This window comes from Leptidea sinapis, chromosome 16 (genome assembly GCF_905404315.1).
Source record: "Leptidea sinapis chromosome 16, ilLepSina1.1, whole genome shotgun sequence".
Classification (NCBI taxonomy): domain Eukaryota; kingdom Metazoa; phylum Arthropoda; class Insecta; order Lepidoptera; family Pieridae; genus Leptidea; species Leptidea sinapis.
This window is the reverse complement of record NC_066280.1, coordinates 11,714,923-11,731,074: the sequence shown is the minus strand read 5'-3', so window position 1 is coordinate 11,731,074 and position 16,152 is coordinate 11,714,923. Positions and strand designations below refer to the sequence as shown.

The window sequence follows — 16,152 nt, the reverse complement described above, 5'->3', positions numbered from 1 at the left end:
GAAAATAAACACAAGCGTAAACATGAAAAAAAATTGTCGAAATATGTGAGAATATCTGTGGAAATGCACAGTGCTATTTAAATAATAATAATATTGACACACTTTTACACAAATTATCTTGCCCAAAACTAGGCATAGCCTGTACTATAGGTACAAGTCAACGATATATCCATACACACACATACACGCAAATTTATTTTATTTTTATTTTGTACTATTATAGGGGAAGAGACTGGACCTCACGACACAGGGAATCCTAGTGTGAGGCCAGAATACTTGTAAAATTAATGTTATCAACATATACTTTGTAACAGATATTTTGTAAATCTATGTAACTAATATGGTACTACTGCAATATATTTAATACAATATACTTACTTAAACATACATAAATACATATAAACATCCATGACTCGGAAACAAACATCAATATTCATCATATAAATGATGAATATGGATGTTTGCTATATATTATTGCAAACGGGCTAAAAGTGGATCAGCTGGTGTAAATTATACCCGTGTCCATGGAAAACTGCATTACCAGATGTCTTGGAGATGCAGACGACCTTAAACATGACTAGTGAGAGAAATCTCTTGGCTTGAAGCTCCCCAAAGGAGTTTCACTGCTAGCAGACTTTCTGAACAATGCATTGGATCTTTCAAACAAGTGGTTCCTCAAATGTCAGCAACGGGAGTTATCGCTGTGCTTGCTAATTCCTCTCTGAAGTAGGATTCCCACAGAAGGACGTATTAAGTTGTCGTCTACAACCGTTCTACTCAGATCATGCTTCTCTTAAAGAACTCTTTTGACACAAACCTTAACTTACAAACAGAGAAGTGGTACCTCAAAGGTTTGCAACAGGAGTATTGCTTGCTTATTCTTCTCATTAGTATAATTCGCACAAAAGAATGTAGATAGGTGTTGTCTGCTACCGTACTATTCAGATCACTCTTCGCTTAAAGAAGAACTCTTTTGGACCCAAACCTTGACTTTGGGAGTATTGCTTGATAATTGACGTCCAATATAGCCCAGCGGTTATTGACCCTGCCCACATAGCTAGAGGTTCCAGGTGCGAATCCCGATAGGTGCAACCATTTATATGATGAATATGGATGTTTGTTGCCGACTCGTGGATATTTATATGTATCTATGTACGTTTAAATATGTTGTAGGTTGTCTTGCAACCACAGTACAGGCTAAGCCTAGTTTGGGGTAAGATTAATTAGTATAATTCGCACAAAAGGAGGTAGCTAGTTGTCCTCTGCTACCGTTCTACTCAGTTCTACTCCTCTCAAAGAACTAATTCTTTTGGCCAAAACTGTAATAAACGTGCGTATTTTGTTACCAGGGCATTGTCACAGATCGCGCAATGAGGAGATTGATAGAAGAGCCCGCAGGAAGCTGATCATTGCCAGCATACTCTGCGTTATTTTTATGATATGTGAAATTGTTGGTGAGTAATTTTACCCATTATAATAATTTGGCTTTGTTCATCTTACAGAGCGTTTGTGAAAATGTATGGACTTACGTACTCTGAGAACCCATTATCGACGATTAAGTTAAATTAACTATTTCATGATTTCTTTCATATAAGGGCTTCACCGGGACACCACGGTCCAACATGGTCGCCGCTATCAGCAAAGTGTATACAACTCTATATAGCTCGGACGCGTCGTAACCCTGGTATCTGTATGGTGTCTAGTTTGGTAGCTGACAGACCGTGGGTGGTGTCCCGGTGTAAGATAGCCCTTTGAAAATGTGGTACAGTCTATTTTGAGTCTATGAAAATGTTCCCCTTTGCCTACGAGTCTTTTCGGATCTATGGTATGGGTATTGCCCATATTCCTCAAAGGAACTACTTCCCTGAAATGTCCTTGGTTAACTAAGGACGCTTTTGAATTCCCATTGGAATCTTCATATATGCTGGATACTTTTAATGTGGGGTTAGTTAACATACAAGCAATACATTTAGATAAAGATAAAACCTTATAAAAGATTAAAGTTTTATATTGATCAATATTGATTTAAATTGGCATGTAAAATAGGTCATTGGGTATAACCGAATTTAAAAACTATATTCTAATTAATTTTTCCACATTTAAGTAAATAAAATATTTTATAGGAATAAAATGCTTGTAAATTATGATTGAAAAATTTGAACATCTGATATTTCGGCTTTTTTTATGCGACGTGATTTGTCTATATGTCGTCATTTATCTGGTAAGACATGGGCACATCGGTTTAGATATTTTTTTAAGTAAAACTTCTTCAGGCGCAACTTGGGGTAACTCAGAATTTTATTCTGACGGAAGTAACTCTCAGTACAAATTCAATTAAAAGAATTTTTTAAGCCGTCAATGGTTTTAAAGATATTTCAGTAATATTTTTTTTCTTACTACTATTGCAATAAATAATATATAAGGTTTCAGAAATTTTCTGACATTCGTTAATTTGATCTTGGTTTTTGTTTTTCGTTTCCATTATTAGGATAGGCAAAGGGTTCGAGTCCATTCAGCCATATTTGTTAATATTCAATAACAACGTCATATTTATATGTGCCAATAATAATATAACCTTCAATTTCTTATTATCATGAGTGAAAATTTTAAAATGTACGAATGGACAATTAACTGAATTATAAATAGAATATAATATAATGAAAATATTAATCAGTCAAATAAAATGGCGGAAACCCAGGATAATTTTACTCTTTCATGAATAAATAAGAATAAAAGAGAAACTCAAGAACCTGATAATGAATGACCTGAACTGTAAAAAGTGTAAGTGATTCTGATGAATAATAATGTTATATCATTCTTTGTAAAATATATAAAATCGCACTTGATAAAATAATATTAATTATGTTCTAAATTAATAAAGGCATTTATTTTCCGTGAAAAAAAATACCAAAAAAATTAACAATGCTCCTAGCTCTTCAGTAATACGTGAGTGCTTAGTTAGTAACACGTATTTATTTAATGTAATCATGCGTCTGTTAATTATTTATAAAGTTAATTATTATTAAAGGCCTGTATTCACTTTGATTAGTGCGAGTGCAAGTGATTAGTTATTGAGGATGATTAGTGCAGGTGTATAGTGCAAGTAGTGTCCAATTCTTGTTTAGTGGCTCTGTTTAGTAAATTCAGTTGTTAGGGGTCGATCGGCAAGTATGGATGAATATAGAGAAGCGCTTGCAATTGCAAGAAGTACTTAAAGAAGTATTTAACGCGGTGGTATCTGAAACCAAAGAAATTTTGGAAGCTGAACATGCAAGACGAAAAATATGGGTTCGAAAATGGATTAATAATAGCAATAGAAGACCCATTCATGGCGCAAGCTAGCAACTACTTAAGGAATTGGCTGCTGAAGATACGACGGAATATTACTTTGCTCTCGTGTTTAGTGGCAGGTACGCTGCGAGTGAGGGGGAAGGGAGGGCGCCGGACGGGGCTACTCGCACTTCACTCGCAACAAATAGAACACGCTTCTAATCACGTTACTACGCAGCCAACTAGTCACCTGCACTAATCAGTCGCTGTCCATACTTGTTCTCTCCTAATCACTTATCAAAGTTAATCCAGGCCTTAAGGCGAAGAGTAAGCAGAAAACACGCAAACATGGTGTTTTTAGATAAGTTTTGTGGTGAAAGTATAGCATTTGGAGCTATAAACAGTACTTAATCCCGTTACACATATCCTTTAGTCTTATTTGTAGGTTGCTAATGCTTGCTGTTGGTTATAGTTAACACTGCCGAGCCTTTTTGAACTACCACATTTATTTGAAGTTAAACAAGTTTTTTGGCATGGCGTGACGTGTTTTTTTGGTACTTCTTTCAGAAAAGTTATTCTTATAGCTTGTACTTTTTTGTGTAGGTTCATTTATTTAGATTAGTAGTGAATAACGAGGATTGTAAGCATGTAAACTGTTTTCCACGCAAGAATTTTGAAAATATTGGCTTTGTTACATAGATGGCGGGCCGGCAGCCGTAAACTCATATCGCTCAAGGTCGCTGGCATTTAGTGTCGCCTTAAGTTTTACTTCAATCGCGCGTAAAGATTACACTTTACCCACTTTTTTTTTAAATTCATCTCAAGCAGCGCCTACGGGGACTGAAATTAACCGAATTATATCATGATTATTTGTCAAGAAGCACGTCTTCCAGAGTTCAGTGGTCGTGGATAATGTTTAGCTTGATACTTCCAGGTGGGTACATATCCAACAGTCTGGCGATAGCCACAGACGCGGCGCATCTCCTTACTGACTTCGCCAGCTTCATGATCTCCTTGTTCTCGCTGTGGGTCGCCACCAGACCCGCCACCAGAAGGTAAATGCCCTCACAATCCTTTATGGAATAGAGTTATATTAAAATCTGCCACAAATTTGGCAGAGGAATGCTTCAGGATGGATGATGGGTGCAAGTAAAATCTGCGGATCTTTCCTTGAGATGCCAGGGAGTTGTACATCCATAAACCGCAATAGTTGACTCAAATTTTGACAGAATGTGATTTTTTTTATATGACAATTAGGGACGTGACGAGTAGGTCGTTCAGCTGATGGTAATTGATACGACCTGTCCATTACAATGCAGTACCGCTCAGAATTCTCGAAAACCCCAAAAATTCTGTGCGGCACTACAATTGCGCTTGTCACCTTGAGACATAAAATGATAACTCTCATTTGCCCAGTAATTTGACTAGCTACGGCGCCCTTCAGACTGAAACACAATAATACTGCTTCACAGCAGAAACAGCGCTTTACCAGTGGGTGGTTCCTATGCACAGGATGCCGGGTAGATTATGGGTACCTATTTCTGCCATGTAGCAGTAATGTGTAAACATTACTGTGTTTCGGTCTGAAGGGCGCCGTAGCTAATGAAATTTCTGGATAAATGAGACTTAACATCTTGTCTCAAGATGACGAGCGCAATTATAGTGCCGCTTAGAATTTTTGGGCTTTTCAATAATCCTGAGCAGCACTGCACTGTAATGGCAGGGCGTATCAATTACTATCAGCTGAACGTCCTGCTCGTCTCATCCCGTATTTTCATAAAAAAAGGCGCCGTTGTGGTACCCATAATCTAGCCGGCATCCTGTGCAAATGACTCACTGGTAAAAGCCTTCAGTCGTCTTTTAGGACACCCTTAGGCCTGAGACTTTCGTATTATTTTATATTAAAACGCGTGTAATTGTAACTGTGTTTTTTAATATGAGAGTTTTGCAGTAAAACGTGATCTGGAAAGGTCTCGAAACGTCGGGTATGACTAAAAGAAAGAAAGAAAAAAGAATAAAAAATGTAACTTTTACGAAAAAATCTAATGCAACTATTAAAACACGCGTTTTCATCCTTTAAAAAGTGTTTTATTAGTTATTTGTTAACACGAATGTGGGAGATAATAGTATCACATGAGTGTTTTAATACCTAATTATCAACAGTTGCATACAAGACTTTATCTACACCCAGAATATGAATACTCTTAAATATTCTGAAACAGTTAGCTTACTGCTAACATTAACACAGCCAGTCCTAGTAGTAACCTAATATCATCCATTACTGATTATATAAAAATAAATTTAGTATTAATGAAAGAATTATTTATTTTAGTAGTTTGCAACGTTTAAAATATCTGGTGATGTGCTGTCAAAACTTGAATCGCTCATTTTTTGTAAACAAAACAATAAAAATATCGAAGGAAAATGGCGGGGATTCGAATAGCCTACTTCTTTTACGACGCGCGACGTTTTGGTAATATGGAACGTAATGTTCTCAATTCGATCAGTATTTTTTTTATGTATGTTCACCGATTACTCTGAGATTTATGATCCGATTTACGTGATTATTTCTTTAGTCCCATGCAGAATAGCTGCCATTTGGTCCCATAGAAAATTTACATAGTTTGGCCCAGTAATTTTCATTTTATGAATATTTTTGTCTACGTGACTGGTATAATTGTTTTTTGTACGGATTTTTTAGTTTTTATTCAGGTTGATTATATATTATTATTACCTGACAGAACTAAAAGAACTAAAAGAAAAAAATATATAAAACTTCGTTTAAAAAATCTGACTTTAAAAAAAACTACGTTTAAAAAACCGACTTGAAAAACTGAAAAGTATCAAATAACTAAAAATTTAATTTAATACACCTTTACCTTTAATATTAATAAAATGCTATTATTTATATGTGCTACCTATTGATAGATTTTAAGTCAGTGCCAAGCCCTAAACAAAATAAAAATTATTATTATAAACAGCTTACTTACTGTGATTATTAAGGTTGTCTGGCCACGCGTGTCTATTTTGTTCTAGACGAAGCAATCCCGCACAAAGTCACGTGTGGGTACTTACTATTACATTTGGCCTGGCACCGACTTCAAAGCTATCAATATGTAGCACACACAAATAATAGTATTTTTTTAATAGTAAAGGAAGTTATATATTATTAAAATCATACAGATACCACGCACCGTGCAATAAGAATGTGGCTGTCTGTTGAAATTCTTAGAGCAAGAAGGGATCGAAAAAAAACAACGTGTTGTTATGAAATTCAGTACAACATTACAACACTCGTTTGGATGATGTAATGGTTATTATTAGAACATTGGGTGTTTTAATGTTGGCAATAAGCTAACTGTTTTAGAATCTTCAATAGAGGATTTAAAGCATGGGTGTAGATAAATATATTGATGTTGCTATAGGATGCCGTTTGGATGGTATCGTGCGGAGGTGATAGGCGCCCTGACGTCGGTGCTGTTGATCTGGGTGGTGACAGGCATCCTGGTGTACATGGCCATCCAACGGGTCATCTACCAGGACTTCGAGATCGACGCCACCGTGATGCTGATCACGTCGGCTGTTGGCGTCGCCGTCAATCTTATGTGAGTGTCTTATAAATCATTTTGAGTCATTCAAATTTATTTAAGTTATGTTATTACGTCGCCTCAAAATTTTTCGCCCTATTGACGCATGTCGCATTGTAGTAGCGGTGAAGTTGTTTCATTAATTTCAACTACTGCTTTTCAGTCAGTTTGCCCGCGTGGTTTAAGGCGCCAGATTTAAGCTCTGGTTCCCGAGAGGGAGTGTTGAGTTTAGGTTCGAACCCAACCCCTCACCAAGTTTTTTTTTTCATATTATATTTAAATATTTATAAAGAATTAAAACATTAGTTTTTTTTTTCATTTAGGTAAAAAAAAAACATGAATACCATTTACCACTACCTTGGGATATCAAAAATTATAAATGCACAATCAAATATAATAAAAATAAATACTTACTTCTAAATTTATGTCCCATTACTTAGATTTACTAAAGTAAGTCTTATACAGTATCTTATAGTCTCGTATTTCACTGCAGCGGTAGATGTTTCAGGAAGAGAATTATTTAAAATATGTAAAGTATTGACAGTAAGCTTAAAACATAAGTACTTATTAGCCACTAACAATCATGGCAATCAAGAACATAACCCATCTCCAATTAAATAATTGTTGCGTAGAGACGTCGCTTCATTGTGTGTCTTCTACCGCATTTATCATGGGGAGTGTTCCGAAGAGCTGTTTAACCTGATTCCTGCCGCCGAATTTCACCTTCGCATGACACGCCACAAGTTACGATATCATCCCCACCACCTGGATGTGTGGCGGTCCTCCACAGTGCGGTTTTCAATGAGCTTTCTCCGTCGTACTACAAAGCTGTGGAATGAGCTTCCTTGTGCGGTGTTTCCGGGACGATACGACATGGGTGCCTTCAAAAAAAGCGCGTACACCTTCCTTAAAGGCCGGCAACGCTCTTGTGATTCCTCTGGTGTTGCAAGAGAATGTGGGCGGCGGTGATCACTTAACAAAGGGTGACCAGTACGCTCGTTTGTCCTCCTATTCCATAAAAACAAAAAAAAACTTAAGTACAATCACGATACTCGGTCGGTGTCCGCTGGTAAATTCGAGGCATCTAGAATCAATAACAAAAGTTCTATACTTTGAAAAAACGCCTACCGCATTTTTTAAACAGCTTGCGAGGACATCCGAGTAGAAACCACTAAAAGAAAATTTAAATCTGTACTTAGTAGATATTTTTTGGCAACACTGCCTTATAATTAGATTTTTTATTATATTTTTATCAATATTTGTTAATTACACTTGTATTGCAGTATGGGCCTGACGCTGCACCAACATGGTCATAGTCACGGCGGCGGCCACGGTCACTCTCACGGCGGTAATAACCCCGTCCTCAACAATAAGGTAAACCTAATAATTATCTTTACCAACTTACACAATGTCAGTTTTTTTTTATGGAAATAAGGGACGAGACAAGCAGGTCGTTACAATGCAGTGCCGGTCAGGATTCTTGAAAAACCTCGAAAATTCTGAGTCACATTGAGACATAAGATGTTAAGTCCCATTTGCTCAGAAATTTCACTAGTTACACCCTACAGACCTTCAGTCAGTGCGGATTATGCAGTTTCCGGCAAAGGAAGTTTGAGTCCCGGTAATCTATTGTTGGCGACGCCCTGTAGGGAGTATTGTGGAAGAGCAGTGATCATAGATTCCACTCAGGTTAAAAAAAAATAAAAATTCATGGTAGCCTAGGTTAAAACCCTCAGTAAACCTGTAATTTCACTATCAAAATTTTAGCCTCATCGAAAATTATTGAGAATGATTGTATATAGCGGCCTAGCTAAACTCTCTAAGAAAAAAGTGTGTGTGTGTGTCAGCTCCGACGCACGACTGGAGTATACTCCTCAAGAACAAGTCTTTTTTTTTTTATTGACATGCGTAAGGCCTTGTTCCCACTATGCCGGACCGGTAGATATGACGGAAACCGGACACCGGACAGAATGTTCACATTACACCGGATCTTGAACAAGCGTAATTAAAGTTTCTGCTTGAATGTCAATGCTACACGTCTACTTTTAGCGAGCCGAGTGACGGGCGCGGCGAGCGGGGGAGAGATACCGGCGCAAATTCGTTCACATTACTCCGGTCCGGTGGTTTTACCGGCACTTCGCAGTGACAAAACGCTCGGTAAAAATGCCGGACTCGGTATTTTTTCCGGATCCGACATAATGTGAACAGCTTCATATATATTCCTTAGCCATTAGGTCTTCCGGCAGTTTTACCGAGCCGGTAAATCTGCCCGTCCGGCGTAATGGGAACCCGGCCTTAGCTATCACGCAGTATACTGTGTATGCTGTGCACACACACACACACACAACTGAAAAGTGAACGTTCGCGATAAATTATGCGCACCAAAAACGTTACTATCCTATTTGATGAGTAGGTTTTACCCTCCATATTTTTCTCATACCGGCGCCTTATATGAAAATCGATTCTTAAGGAGTAAACTCCAAAAAAGCGAAATGCATGAAAAGTGCAGTGATTGACAGATCACGACTATAATCTTGTAAAAAAAACGGGCCAAGTGCGAGTCGAACTCGCCCATGAAGGGTTCCGTAGCAGCAAGTAACATAAACGATTTATGACGTATTAAAAAAAACTACTCACTCGTCTCACTCACGGTCTCGTTCAAACCAATTTTCAGTGGAAGTTTGCATGGTAATGTACATCATATATTTTTTTTAGTTTTATCATTCTACTATTTTAGAAGTTACAGGCGGACACTTTTCAGAAGTGTCTCTCGCGCAAACTATTCACTATAGAAAAAAATGATATAAGAAACCTAAATATCATTTTTGAAGACCTAACCATTTTTGAGTTTCAGTTCTAAATATGGGGAATCCCCAAAATTTATTGTTTTTTTTTCTACTTTTGTGTGAAAATCTTAAAGCGGTTCACAGAATATATCTACTTAGCAAGTTTCAATTGTATAATTCTTATAGTTTCGGAAAAAAGTCTCTGTGACATACGGACGGACAGACAGACATGACGAATCTATAAGGGTCCCGTTTTTTTGCCATTTGGCTACGGAACCCTTAAAACGGAGGCGTAGATACACTACGTTTTAAGCAACTGTCCGCTTTCAAACTTAGCCGGATTATACTTCGTCGCCATATTGTGATTACTATTTCAAACTTATGTCAAATCTCACTGCACGTTTCATACTAAACTAAATTTCCCGTCTCTTATTGTGAATATGTTTTAATGTACCATCTATGTTACCAGAAGGACCGGTCTGACAGTGAAGATGCCGAGAGTGCATCGTCGACGCCGGTCGAGCGTCACACGGAGAACATCAACGTGAGAGCTGCTTTCATCCACGTGGTCGGCGACTTCCTGCAGAGCTTTGGTGTCCTAGTAGCAGCCATCGTCATATACTTCAAGGTAATGCGGCAACGTACCCCAAATGGGAATTAATAATTAAGATATCTAATCTGCAGTTCAGTAAAAAATCAATAAAATCTGCGGTTTTCAAGAAGCTTTCTCCCTCGTACTACAAAGCTGTGGAATGAGCTTCCTTGTGCGGTGTTTCCGGGACGATACGACATGGGTACCTTCAAAAAAGCGCGTACACCTTCCTTAAAGGCCGGCAACGCTCTTGTGATTCCTCTGGTGTTGCAAGAGAATGTGGGTGGCGGTGATCACTTAACAACAGGTGACCCGTACGCTCGTTTGTCCTCCTATTCCATAAAAAAAAAATCTTACTGCAGAGCCGTTTTCGCGTTGGGCACTTTTGGTAGTGAAAATCTTATGGGCTTGCGTCATCGATGTGGTCATGACTGGAGCACGCGAAAAATAAATATTTAAAAAGGTTAATATAAATATATATAGTTAGATACATTTCAGACGGTTGAAATCTCGTCAGTTCGCATCACCGAAATGCTTAAAGCAGTGTATCTGTAGCTATACAGCTGACATATTGTGCAACATTAGTGCTGTGTGTATCTTATAAGTGAAAGTTATAAGGAAAAGTTCAATGTGTATATACTGTGCATTGTTAAAATAGTATTTTTGTTTGATTAATATATTATTGAAATTAAATTAACTACTAAAAGTTCTAATTTTTCATTCTATCTGCAAAGATACAACTGCCATTTTTTTTCTAAGTTTAACTTTACACGAATGTCTTAACCAAAGCTGGGAATTTATTATAAAAGTGGATACATTTGCTCTTAAAACTTATGTAATTCATTAATTATGAATGAACATAATCTGTGTTATTACAAAACAGTTAAACATATTGTGTTGACATTTGCTTTAAAAAAGATCTATTGCAAATCTGTGTCTTTCTGTTGTTTAACATTCAACAGTCTTTAGACATTGCTTATATTTAAACACGAGTCGAAAGTTGTCTAAGGTGTGTCTAACGGATAGATCATAATATTCATATGGAAGATTTATATTACATGATGTCAGATAGATGGCAGCTGATGACAGATGGATGACAGCTGTCAAAAATTGCTTTCCGTCCCTTTAATTGCTTATATTTAAACAAGGGCCGAAGCTTGTCTAAGGTGTGTCTAACGGATAGATCATATTGATATGGGAGATTTAGATTACATGATGACAAATATTTGGGTGCTGATGACAGATTGATGACAGCTGTCAAGAATTGGTTTCCGTTCCTTTAATTGCTTATATTTAAACAAGGGCCGAAGCTTGTCTAAGGTGTGTCTAACGGATAGATCATATTGATATGGGAGATTTAGATTACATGATGACAGATATTTGGGAGCTGATGACAGCTGTCAAAAATTACTTTCCGTTCCTTTAATTGCTTATATTCAAACAAGAGTCGAAGCTTGTCTAAGGTGTGTCTAACGGATAGATCATATTGATATGGGAGATTTAGATTACATGATGACAGATATTTGGGAGCTGATGACAGATTGATGACAGCTGTCAAAAATTACTTTCCGTTCCTTTAATTGCTTATATTCAAACAAGAGTCGAAGCTTGTCTAAGGTGTGTCTAACGGATAGATCATATTCATATGGGAGATTTAGATTACATGATGACAGATAGTTGGCAGCTGATGACAGATGGATGACAGCTGTCAAAAATTGTTTTCCGCTCCTTTAATTGTTCCTGTACAGTTTATGTTGTGCTTCACGACGTTTAAGTTAAACACAAGCTAAACACAAACTACATTTTAGACGTCGTTATAGTAGATCACTGTCTAACAAAACTCGTGTCTAAGCCATGTTTAATCTTTTTTTTGTAATAACGATTATTTCTAATATGTTTGTAGCCGGAGTGGGTGCTGGTGGACCCGATCTGCACGTTCCTGTTCTCAATACTGGTGCTTCTCACCACCTTTAACATCATCAAGGATACCCTGCTGGTACTGATGGAAGGCTCGCCGAGGGGAGTCGATTTTCAGGTAATTTACCATTCTATGTTGTATCATCACACTGCATTTGAATCGAGTTTTTCGGACATCTTTTACTCCAGTGTTAACCTATTTTCGACAGTCCAATAATAGTCAACTTTTGTTAATTTTATTTTAATATAATATTACTAGTTGACCCGACAGACGTTGTTCTGTACACACGTCTTAAATTTGAAAAATCGGTCCAGCCGTTAGGAGGAGTTCACTAACATACACATGAGCAGGAGAATTATATCTTCAATTATATAATCTAAAACAAACTCAAATTCACGGAAACAAACAAAAAAAACATCAAAATCGATCCAGTCCAGTTTAGGAGGTAGTTTAATTGTGAATCTAAACCATTCTCGAATCCACCTGAAGACACACACCAATCTCAAATTCACTGGAACACACAAAAATATCATCAAAATCGGTCCAGCCGTTTAGGAGGTAGTTCGATTGTGAATCTAAACCATCCTCGAATCCACCTGAAGACACACAGAAAGTTTCATCAAAATCGGTCCATCCGTCTAGGAGGAGTTCAGTGACATACACACGCACACAAGAAATATATATATATAAAGATAGATATTATATTGTATAATAAAAAACTAGTTGAAACAAAATAATTCTTAGTAATGTCATTATATGAACATTATGAGAGTAAAATATTTGAAGCCTTACGTCTTGTATGTAAATCCGTGCAAGTTTTAAACGAAAAAGCATACATATTGTTTAAATGAGCTAATAACCCCCTTATTCATAATGGTCCGCTAACTTTAAACAGCCGCTTAGGAGTGTTTTTTCTCATTCTGACTTAGGTCAATAGAAGAAGACAGAGTAAGCAATGCTTTAAGTTAGCAGACTATTATGAATAAGGGGGTAAGTCTAGAATACCTTTTCACTATAAATATTTTTGCGTACTCTATTGCATAATTAAATTTATTATTATAGTATATATAATTTGATTTTATTATTAAACGATGTTTTGCCATAAAAAATAAGAACCCCGCGCCCGCTCATTGTATGAATTGACAAACGTAATGAAATGTCATTGACTGAATTATATTATACATTACTAGCTGACCCAGCAAACGTTGTATTGCCGATAATAAAATCGCGAAACAAAAGTAACTGTTGATCGTAGATGGGTGAAAATTTGAAGTTGTATGTATTTTTGCATGTATTATGCTGACTCATAATCAAACAAATAAAAAAAAATGTCAAAAAATATAAAAAAAAAATTGGTGTGGACCACCCTTAACATTTAGGGGGGTGAAAAATGGATGTTGTCCGATTCTTAGACCTACCCAATGTGCACTCAATATTTCATGAGAATCGGTCAGCCGTTTCGGAGGAGCTCAAAGTTTAACACCGTGACACGAGAATTTTATATATTAGAAGACTAGCTGACCCGGCAAACGTTGTTTTGCCATATAAAGTATAATTCACGCGATAGTTTTATAAGTAATGAAATATTGCCTATATTATAGCCTGTACATCATTTTGTTCTATTGTCAATAGTTTTTGCAGCGCACGCAAAAATAGGTTGTCGATTTTACACCTTGAGTTACAAAATAGCAATTTTATTACGGATCCCTAATTTTGAAAAAAAAACATAGCCTATAGCCTTCCTCGATAAATGGACTACCCAACACTGAAAGAATCATTCAAATCGGACCAGTAGTACCAGAGATTAGCGCGTTCAAACAAACAAACAAACACTGCAGCTTTATATATTAGTATAGATAAATAATCACCACATATTATATATACCTATCCGATCGGTTCAGTAGTTTGCACTATAACCGAAGGAAAAATAAATCTCTCCATTTATTAATATATAATGACTAGCTGACCCATCAAACGTATTGCTATACAAATTAATAAAAAAATAGATGTTGGCCGATTCTTAGACCTACCCGATATGCAGACAAAATTTCATATAAATCAGTTCAGCCGTGTCGGAGCAGTATGGTAACAAACGACATCACGAACGTAAACAACACGAGAATTTTATATATTAGATAGTATGACTTTTAAGAGAAGTTGGGATTCTAGGGATAAAAATGAAAATTAAAACTGTTCAACATCGAAGAATTTAAATAATTTGTTATGTTTTTGAAAGTGATAACTAATACACAACTAATACACAAATAAAATTTGAAAAATAAAATTTTATGATCGATGCGAGACTCGAACCCACGACCTCTGGCGTTCCGTGCCAGTGCTCTCTAACCAACAGAGCTAACCGTTCGAGTAACGTATCGTTATAAAATCTTGTATGCTTTGTTCAACTCTCAGGTTGTGGCTTTATCTACAGGATCTACTTTACAGTTGGTAATCTGCTCAACCCCAATATTTGCATATTAGGAAATTGACTTGAGATGTCGCTCTTGTAAATCTAAACAATTTGTTATATTTTAAAGTAATAACCCTCTCTTCTAGGATTAATACACAAATAAGATTTTATGAACGATGCGGGGCTCGAACCCACGACCTCTGGCGTTCCGTGCCAGTGCTCTAACCAACTGAGCTAACCGTTCGAGTAACTTATCGTTATAAAATCTTGTATGCTTTGTTCAACTCTCAGGTTGTGGCTTCATCTAATTTTTTTTTTTTAATTTTTTTGTGTATTTGGATGAAAATGATTCATCTTGGATAAAGTTTATAGTTTATTAAATGGTGGGAACATTGCAGGAGGTGGCCAACACGTTCTTGTCGCTGCCCGGCGTACTTCGCGTGCATAACTTGCGCATGTGGGCACTATCGCTCGACAAAACCGCGCTCTCCGCACACCTTGCCATTCGTGAGTATCGATTCTCTCAATTCAAATATTTTTATTCAAAATAGGATGTGACATCACTTATTGAAAGTCAAAAACTACCACCCATTCCAAAACGAATGCCTCAGACTTGAGAAGAACGGGCGCAACAAACTCGGCGGGCTTTTTTTTTTCATAGAAAAAATATGTTTACAAAGTAATATTGTAGAATTAAACTTATTATTTTGAATAGCCTGAGGGCGGTCGCTCCATTCTCAATCTGTGGTATCATTAAAAAAAGCCATTTATGGTATAGTAACCTTTACCACACAAACGTTTCTAAACTATTGTTTTGAATAACGTAATACTTTTTTTTGTACATTTCTGGGATCTTGTTGTATCGCATCGCCCCACAAAAAAAAACTAACTAACTCGATTTAGCCGAGTAGTGGGTATTATAATTTTATGTCTGTTCTTGGCCATAACAACATTATGGTTATGGTAGTTTCTAACTAATTCACTTATGTACCTATGAACATACATTACCTTACCATTAACATCAAATTCAAATTCAAATATTTTTATTCAAAATAGGATTTAAAATCACTTATTGAACGTCAAAAACTACCACCCATTCAAAAGAGACTGCCTCAGACCTGAGAAGAATGGGCGCAAGAAACTCAGCGAGCTTTTTTTTAATATAAAATATGGATTATAATGTGATATCGTACAATAAACATTTATAATTAAAGAGCCTGAGGGTGTTGGCTTTAATCCCAGTCCGTGGTGTCATTAAGAAAATTATTTATACTATAATAACCTTTCCCACACAAACGTTTTTTAACAATTCTTTTAAATTTCGTAACACATTCGTTTTGTATATTTTCTGGGATCATATTGTAGAAGCATATCCCAAAAAAGACTTACTAACTCGACCCAACCGAGTAGTAGGCATAACAAGTTTATGTTTGTTCCTCGTGTTAACATTATGAATGTCACAGTTTCTAGAAAATTCCTCAATGTGATATGAACATACAGAACATTATCAAAAATATATTGAGAAGCAACAGTGAAAATGTTTATTTCTTTAAATTTTTCTCTTAATGATTCTTTAGGACCTAGGTTAT

The 16,152-nt window shown here is 36.5% G+C and overlaps 1 protein-coding gene and 1 long non-coding RNA gene across 5 annotated transcripts in view; one reads left to right on the top strand and one right to left on the bottom strand.

The window, feature by feature from the left end:
• The window catches only part of LOC126968782 (uncharacterized), a 559,194-nt gene that overhangs the window by 499,756 nt on the left and 43,286 nt on the right, over positions 1 to 16,152 (bottom strand). The gene's annotated exons all lie outside the window — the stretch shown is intronic.
• LOC126968699 (zinc transporter 2-like) overlaps positions 1 to 16,152 on the top strand; it is a 53,459-nt gene that overhangs the window by 33,633 nt on the left and 3,674 nt on the right. For 3 of the 4 annotated variants that reach the window (XM_050813769.1, XM_050813766.1, XM_050813768.1), the window contains exons 3-9: positions 1,350 to 1,454; positions 4,205 to 4,325; positions 6,696 to 6,875; positions 8,141 to 8,231; positions 10,113 to 10,271; positions 12,139 to 12,270; positions 14,962 to 15,070. In XM_050813769.1, coding sequence (XP_050669726.1) covers positions 1,350 to 1,454; positions 4,205 to 4,325; positions 6,696 to 6,875; positions 8,141 to 8,231; positions 10,113 to 10,271; positions 12,139 to 12,270; positions 14,962 to 15,070 — 897 coding nt within the window. The remainder of the gene's footprint in view (positions 1 to 1,349; positions 1,455 to 4,204; positions 4,326 to 6,695; positions 6,876 to 8,140; positions 8,232 to 10,112; positions 10,272 to 12,138; positions 12,271 to 14,961; positions 15,071 to 16,152) is intronic. The other variant, XM_050813767.1, reaches the window with a different exon arrangement.